At 44.5% G+C, this 8,656-nt stretch overlaps 1 protein-coding gene across 1 annotated transcript; it reads left to right on the forward strand.

Annotated features, from left to right (window-relative positions):
* The first annotated feature begins 272 nt into the window (after positions 1 to 272).
* On the forward strand, positions 273 to 4,865 carry sox4b (SRY-box transcription factor 4b). The gene has a single exon (XM_084026800.1). The coding sequence runs from the start codon at positions 917 to 919 to the stop codon at positions 2,180 to 2,182; it is 1,266 nt and encodes a 421-aa protein (XP_083882926.1). The 5' UTR covers positions 273 to 916; the 3' UTR covers positions 2,183 to 4,865.
* The last annotated feature ends 3,791 nt before the right edge of the window (positions 4,866 to 8,656 follow it).

Here is an 8,656-nt window from a genome sequence, read left to right on the forward strand (position 1 = left end):
CATACACATGGGCTGGTGGTAAGAGAGCAAAAAAATAGAAAAAAAGGGGGTTCCATAACACAAGCCAGTGTCTCTTAAAAAAATTGAAGTTTCTTGTTGTATTCTGGAATGAGGTCAGACACGAGGCTCCTCATTGCACGCGCTGATTATTATTAGATTCCATTTTTGGCCAATCAGAGCCGAGCGGGGCGTGAGTTTGGCGCTGAGGCAGGGTAGCGACAGCGTCCGATTGGTGGATTTTTATCGCCGTTGTATCTCCGGGAAGGGATAAATACAAGCAAAGGGGGGCCGGGACTGGAGGGCTGCTTGAAACTCGACTGCAGGTCTGCAGATGGAAGGCGGACAGTGTAACTCTAGGTTCCTTTTTTTCCTCCCCAGCATGCATGGCTTTTGTTTCTAGGAGAGGGGACAGAGCCGATGCAGAGACAAGCACTCACCGTACGCGCTGCACTCGGGAGCCCTTCGTAAGTGCCCGAGCGCACAGTGTGGCACTCAGTCTGCGCTCCGCAGCTGCATAGACTGCGCTCAGCCACCACACGGCTGACTTGTTTTTTTTTTATAACAGAAGGAAGAGAGACTGAGAGGCAGATAACAGGGCATTTCAGTGCAGCCCGTGTTGTCTTATCACCCACAGAGCCTGGAAATTAAACTTTTTTTTTTCTTTTTCTACACATCTAGCCTTTTGAAGGCTTCACTGGACTGAACTGTTCCGAGTTTACTGCACATCTCAGGAGTGACTTGTTTCTTGCGCGTTTTTTCTCTCTAAAAACTCAGCTCAAACTGTGAAGAGAGGGAGAAAAGAGCTGAGTTTGCTTTAAAGTGAACCGGAGGACCAAGGAGAGAGAGAGAGAGAGAGACAGGGGAGAGAGAGAAAGAGCCAGCACACCGCTCTCCCTCTGTGTATAACTTGGGCAGCATGGTGCAGAAAATGAGCCACACGGAGAGCACCGCCGAGGCGCTCTCCTTTTTCAGCGGGGACTCGAGCTCCGACTCCGGGGCGTGTATGGACCTGGACCCGGCCGCCTCGCCTCTCTCCCCGGGCTCCGCGGCGTCTTCGACCGCCGGGGACAAGCTGGGAGAGAACCCGGCGTGGTGCAAGACGCCCAGCGGCCACATCAAGAGACCCATGAACGCGTTCATGGTGTGGTCGCAGATTGAGAGGAGGAAGATCATGGAGCAGTCCCCGGACATGCACAACGCGGAGATCTCCAAGAGGCTGGGGAAGCGGTGGAAGCTCCTCAGAGACAGCGACAAGATCCCCTTCATCCGGGAGGCGGAGCGGCTCAGGCTCAAGCACATGGCGGACTATCCCGACTACAAGTACCGGCCGAGGAAGAAGGTGAAATCGAGCGCCTCCAAGCCCGGCACCAACGGGGACAAGGCGGAGAAACTCAACAGTAGCTCCAACAACACCAGCACTAAGACGTCCTCATCTTCCAGGAAGAGCGGATCCAAATCCCCCAGCAGCAGCAGACCCCACAAATCACTTTTCGGGAGCAGCAGCAGTAGCAGCACCAAAGCATCACCGTTTGCCTCTGAGCACACGTCAGAGCACCACCACCACAACTCCCTCTACAAGTCCAAAACCGTCTCGTCGGCGGCCAAGCAGATACCGGACGGCAAGAAGCCCAAGCGGGTGTACGTGTTCGGGAGCGGCGGCGCCAACTTGAGCGTGAGCCCCGCGTCCTCGGTCGTGGTCCCGGCCAGCCCGACGCTGAGCAGCTCGGCGGACTCCAGCGACCCGCTGAGCCTGTACGAGGACGCGGCCAGCGGCAGAGAGGACGGAGCCGAGTCTCCCGGCAGCAGCGGCGGCAGCGTGGGCGGGCCTTCGGAGCGCCACGGCGGGCACACGTACAGCAGCAGCAGCAGTCGGCGGGCTTCCTCGCCGACCCCCTCCGGCTCGCACTCCTCCGCCTCGTCCCACTCGTCCTCCTCCTCTTCCTCGGAAGACGAAGAGTTCGAGGACGACTTGCTCGACATCAACCCGAGTCCCAGCTTCGACAGCATGTCGCTGGGGAGCTTCGGCTCCTCGGCGCTGGACAGGGACTTGGATTTGAACTTTGAGTCCGGCTCCGGTGGCTCCCATTTCGAGTTCCCCGACTACTGCACGCCCGAAGTCAGCGAGATGATCTCCGGGGACTGGCTGGAGTCCACCATCTCCAATCTGGTGTTCACGTACTGAGCGAGGCAAGAAAAAAAGGCAAAAACGCGACAGGTAACCTTTCCTGTGAGCTGAAATATGACCACAAGCAGAAACAAGAGTTCCTGGGACGGTGGGCGTACATAGTTTGAGTCCAGACTATTAAAACCCCACTGAGACTAGTCCAAGTCCCTTCTCGAGACCTGCAAACCCCCGGGAAGCTCAACTTTAAAAGCGAGCAACTTGCTTGTTTGTTGTTTGGATGCGTGGACCGGGGACTCGGTTCAACCACACAAGTGGAGCGCAGACACGAGGAGGGGGGACGATGCGAGACCGTCTGGTGTGGGGGGTTCCCGACAGCTCGGTTCCGAACTGTTTTTGAACTGAACAACTTAACTGTGATTGATTTGCACGTTATGCGGTCCGCCGTTCACTTAATCAATGTCGTTGCTGATTAAAAAAAAAAAAGAAAAGAAAAAAGAAAAAGGGACATTTCACAACTTTTTTTTTTACCAACCGCCAAGTGAACTTCACCACTAAAAGGTACATAAAAAATGACTTTTTTATTGTGGTGTCACCCAGAGGGATTTTTTTAAAAAGGAAAACCGAGGTGGGTCGATGTTTGTTTTTTAAAGTTGAATTTTTTTTTCTCAAAAGCAAAAAAACACGTTAAGCATGATAGCCTACTTTGTTCCTTGTGCTGAGATTTTCTGTGAGACTGTCGAGCAGTTTGAAAACTAGTATTAGGGTTATTTAAATGGATAGGTGGCGCTCGCCTTCGGTTCTTCTCTCTTTTTTTCAAAAAAAGGACATTGAAACAATCACCAGCTGTTGTAATTTTTTCAAACTTCAGGACTCAAACGCAACTTCAAATCTGTGCTGAACTTTATACTACACGTGTTCTCTGCGATTCAGGACCAAACGTCTTTCATTTCAGATGATAGCTATAGAGAAATCCTCACCGGTTCTTTTTTTCATCCTCTGAGCTTTGTTTTGTACATGTATTCAGATGCCATTTTATATGGGATGTTGTATTTATATACTGGGCCAAGCATTTTCGACTTGATCATTTCTTTTTTTATTTCTTGTACACATGATCTAGTCCTGTTTCTTTTTCTTACACCGTTGTTTGTCTATGTCTGTCACATTTCCTTCTCAGGCGAAGGGCTAGAGTTTTAATAACACACAACTTTTGATTTCATTTTATATTTAAATGGACACACTTTTTTGGACACTTAAAAGAGAGGAACAGTTTGATTATTTTCTCAGTGTATTTTTGTACAAATCTATATAGAAAATGGGGGAGTCAACAATCGGTGTGTGTAGCCTACTAATACAGCTGTATTGGATTTCCTAATTTTAATAACCCGGCAGGCTGGTTTTCATGCTGCCTTCAAGTGCTCACGGTAAAGCTCGTGCTTGTGAATTGTTTTTTAATCGCCTGTTCAAATGTTTTTGTAAGAACAACCAGCAAAATAGACCTACTATCACTGTGGTGCCCATTGTTTGATTTTCAGAAACTAATGGCACCAAGGTATTTTTTTGTGTGACCCAAGCAGAGGAGATGCTAATAAGCAGGTGTGCAATTGATGTTTTAATTCACAAATCTGGCAAACATTCTTTGACTTTTACCAGCACAAAGTGACAAGACTTCCTTGACGTCTAATCCCCGAACATGTCAGTGAAGACATGGTATAATTAATCACCCAGTTACAAGGGTGCAATTGCAATTTTTTTTCCCCGACAGCACTTGAACGCAGCACCAGCCTTTGTATCTGCCTACCTTCTACGTTTACAGTGCCAGTCTGGAGGCTCCTTAAAGATACAGGAATGCATTATTTCGAGAGGCTATTCCTGTGGACCACGTGGGTTTAACAGCATCACATATCTTAAGCAGCCACTTGTTTTCTTTGTTTTTGTTTTGCATTTCCCGTCTGATATCTTGCCTACGACAACACATGAGGAGATTGTAGCTTTAAATTTGATTTATTTCTTGATGTTTTCATTAAGTGATGTCACATTTGCCAATCAGCCTCTGGATTGAAGCGGCTATCCATACAGCAAGCAAACAACAAGGATGATAACATCAAGCATATTCAAATTTCTGACTTGAGTTCCGCAACACCTACTTGTTCTGCGTTTCTCATTGTATTTGAATATATAATCTTTTCTACTTGTCGGCTAACTATTAGCTAATAATTGTTTTAGTAACTTTATGGCATGGTGAATAGCATTTGTATTTCAGATTCAGGTTATTAGCTGTTGTGTTTTTCAGAAAAAAATGAAAAAATGAGGAAAAATGATGAAACGTGAACTCGATCTTTGTATATTTGACTGTATCATAAAGCAAAAAGATTGTGTGTTTATGTACGTTGTTGCTATCAAGGACAGGCACTGTCTAGAACTGCTATCTTTTACACATCCTTACTTACATTTAAGGTGGTCAGTTCAGGACTCTTTTTTTATATATATATGAAAGCATTTTTAAATATATTGACTTTATTTTTCATCCATCCTGTGCAATATGCTGTGTAGAATTATCATTTAATGTCTCTAATCATGCCATAAACAAAGGAACCACCCTTTTTTTTGAGACTCGGAGAAAAGGGAGGGGGGAAACTCATGCCAGCTAAATTGTGTCCATTCACTGCCTGTCAGATTGTTGATATAAACTTGTGTACAGAACTTTTTCAAGGAAGGAAATAAATATCAGCTGGAACTGAAACTACACCTCTTTTCTTGATTCTTTCGATCTCTCTTTGACTCAATGGTATGTAAAAAGTGACACGTTTGCATACACAGTTTAGTTTCATATCACTATCAGCTTTGTGCATTGATTAGCATGTCATTGATTCTTTGGCAATGCTTACCAAAATATATATTAAAAGGACAGTATTCAAAGAACACACAAGCCCCTCAAAGCCAGTTTACCACACCTGCTTTAAACTCACTATGGATTGGTTCCAAACATGGACTAGCCATAAAGTTAATAAAAAAATGTTTTGCAAAGCTCTCCATCTATGGAAAAGTGACATTTTAAGTCAGTAGCAATTGTCATTGTCTGCACATCCTTCTTAAAACGTTTATCCGGTATGCAACACAACAACTTTTTCTACATTGAGCATGAATGGCCAGACGACTCCACCAAGCTCTTGGAAAGCTCATCACTGAGCTATGAAAAAGCGCCCGCACAGCACATTCATTCCCAGTTACACTACAATAGGCAGGACTGCTTTTGAGACTTTTACAGCGGGCTCTCCGTTCAACAGACTTAGGATGCATGGACTTGATGCTGCAAAGCCTTTGGGAAGCTTAGGACAAACTGCACTCTGAAGCCAAGAAATATATGCATTCAAATAGACCAAGACAGAACAAATCAATGAGATTACTTTAACCCTATCGTGACATACATTTGGTAGGTTTTCATGTAAAGACCCCATAAGGCTTAAGTCTATGTCATGCTTTCAAAATGTAACTTTATCTCCCACTATGAAGATTAAATATAACAGGTCATATAACAGGACATAGTTTAGACTTAGAAAATGTACACATTGTAATCCCAACAACACTGAAGCACATTCATTAACCTGCCATGTGTGTCTTCAAAAATCCCAACAAATGACAAATGATCAATTCTTAAATTCACATGAGTCTCTACAAGTGTAAAACAACACAATGAATAGCAATGGATGCAGCTTGATATTTTGCAAAAACAATCACAGTGTGTGCATAAGCCTATACCTGCAGATGTACATATACTGCCTGCATCCGCCCCTAGTACTCATCTACAGAAGAAGAAGCCAACCCGGCAGGCTAACCTGTACTGACCAGACAGCTCCACAAGACTACTATTAACACGTGTGTTCATTGTACAGGTCGAGTAGACATTCACCTAGAGGCCACATTAAACAGATTATGAAGTGATGAAGGTGAACATTTTCACCACCATCCCATGACTAACAGCACTGTTTCATTACTAATGTGCTTCTGGAGTAGCCAATTATGTTGCCTGCTTAAGTTTGTCTAATTGCCTGAAATGTATTCCGGCCGAAGAATAAAAATCTTGCTCATTTGCATCATTAATAAAAGCACGACATACGAGGGGTCACTTTAATTGGCTGAATGATAAGGAATGGCTGCAATAAAGGCTGTTTATTGGCGAATACACAATTATCAGTCCAAAAGGTAAATTGTCTTTGGCTTCATCCCCCAGGAAGCTGATTCTCTTTTATTCCAGCCCCGTTGTGCTGTATGCTGGCTGTCTGGTGTTCAGACGGTCATGATTTCCCTTCCCCCTCTCCCAGACAGACCCTTATGGTGGGGGAAGGGCTGGTTTAGCAGCAGTCAGCCAAGGGCCCTCCAGCATAGCTGACGAGCATGTCTGTCTGTCTACAGTATGTGTGTGCGCGTGTGTATGGATCTGGTTGAAATTCTATGCATAAAATTGAACCACCTGTAATGGGTATCCCTGCAGTAAGACCAGACACTGAATGCAGACACATGAGCAAACGTATTTCTTTTAAGTTGTTGTTCCTTTGCTGGAAGGATTCGTGTTATAAAACAACAAACCATGTGACAATTTAGCCTCAAGGAATCTTTAGCATGCAGTGGGAACCTTGCAGGACGTATTATGTAGTGCATCATGTGTGACTTCCTTAAAGCAGTACCATTATGTTGTGTTTTCTATTGTGCAATAGCTTAATTAGTTTTGTGAAATTACAGGTGCTTTAGCTGTTACTAGTCATTGACTGCACATACACATCCAGTGGTTGTTTCAGTTCACAGAGCTTTGCATTTTTAATGTTGTAATTGGATGCAAAATTACATTGAGATAGCGAGCACGTGTTCATTAAAAATCTCACTACGTTATGTAATGTACGTGGCAAGCCGTTTCCACCAGTGTCATTTAAATACTTACTCTTGTGCATGCCAAATTAGATGATTTGCTTGTGTGTAACGAGTAGTTAAGTAACAAGATGTGTAGTTTGTATTCCATAAAAAAAAAATGCATTGTCCAAATCAGGCTCGCTTCATTCACCATATACAATATCATGTCGAGGAATTAGCCTTGAGTTCTGATTCACACATGTGAATGTCTGTATTTTGTACAGCACAATCAATGTTCGGTAGACGTCTGCAAGAAGCAGAGGGAATAAAGTGTGTCCTAGTGCATCAATCTATAAGGGATTTGATGAAGCTGCTACAAGTAAACCCCTAGCAGCATCACACCAATATGCAGATATATGCATTTATTCTCAGCCTAATTGGCCGTGTGTAATGACGGACTTTACACAGGACATAAACACTGTCTTTTCAGCTGGCAGTCATATGCATTTTGCAACACCCAGCGTATATTACTTCATTTCTTAACACCCTGTAATAAATATGTATCACGCAAGGAGAAATATCCTCGGATGCAGCACTTCTCTGTGTGTGTGTGTGTGTGTTAGGCTCGTCTAAGCTGTATGTAGCCAGTTCAGTGTGTAGTCTCATGCCTGGCTCAGCTGACTCCGCAGTGGGAGATATGCAGGCAGCACCATGCAGGGCAGAGCAGAGGAGAGCAGAGCAGGCTGACTGCTGGAGTCAGTGGCCCAGTAAAACCACAGCAGGGAGGATAAGAGCTCCGCCTGAGGGGGCTGAGAGAGGCATGCCTGTATCATCTGCCTGTCTGTGTAGGTAGCTGCTCTGCGCTCAGCCCAGAGGGGGTGGATGGTGTTGTGGTGCTGGTGACGGCATGACTATTTCTCCCATCTCTCTGTTTTATACATTTTTTAAAGCTTCTTTCCAATATCTTTTTGTTGTTGTTGGTTTGCACTAGACAGCACCACGTGTTTGTGTTTCTGTTGTTTTCGCCTCACACCACAGTACCAATCCCTTTTCATGATTTATTTCTCTCTGTCTGGTATATGAATGGAGGACACGGTGGTGGTGTCTGTTAACTTTACTTTTCTAGTTTTCTTCACCTGTCCGTCTCTCTCCACATATCTGAGTTGTGCCCCAAACAGAAACATCACGCACACTGGAAGTCGCAGACAAGTTCCTGTTTGTCTGGTTTGTTATTAGAAGACTGGTTCTGCCCCCCCCCCCACTGACTGCCTCTATCATCACCTTGTGCTACTATTTACACCTGGGGGATACATCTACAACTCTGACAGACAATCTGTCTCTATTTTTCATACAAAAACCTAAAGATTCTTACCTGTTTTCCTCAGTTCAAACACATTTTAGCAAGCAAATCAGAATTCTCTCGGAAATCAGCAGCAGGTGTTAATAATAGAATGGAATGATAATTAAAAAACAACTAATAACGCTACGTCTGGATGGAGTGGATTCAAACCGTGATAGTTATATATAATTAAAACAATCAAATGAATGGAGGGAAATTAAGTTCCTTAATAAATACATTATTGTAATCCCCAGTTGGCGAAACATTCCAGTAACATTGTAAAAACATAAAACCCCCAGAGGCCTACTCTGACTCCACATTATGCTTTTTCAGTGGGAGAGGTTTCACCT

The sequence above is a fragment of the Eutrigla gurnardus genome (assembly GCF_963514095.1).
Source record: "Eutrigla gurnardus genome assembly, chromosome: 14".
NCBI lineage: Eukaryota > Metazoa > Chordata > Actinopteri > Perciformes > Triglidae > Eutrigla > Eutrigla gurnardus.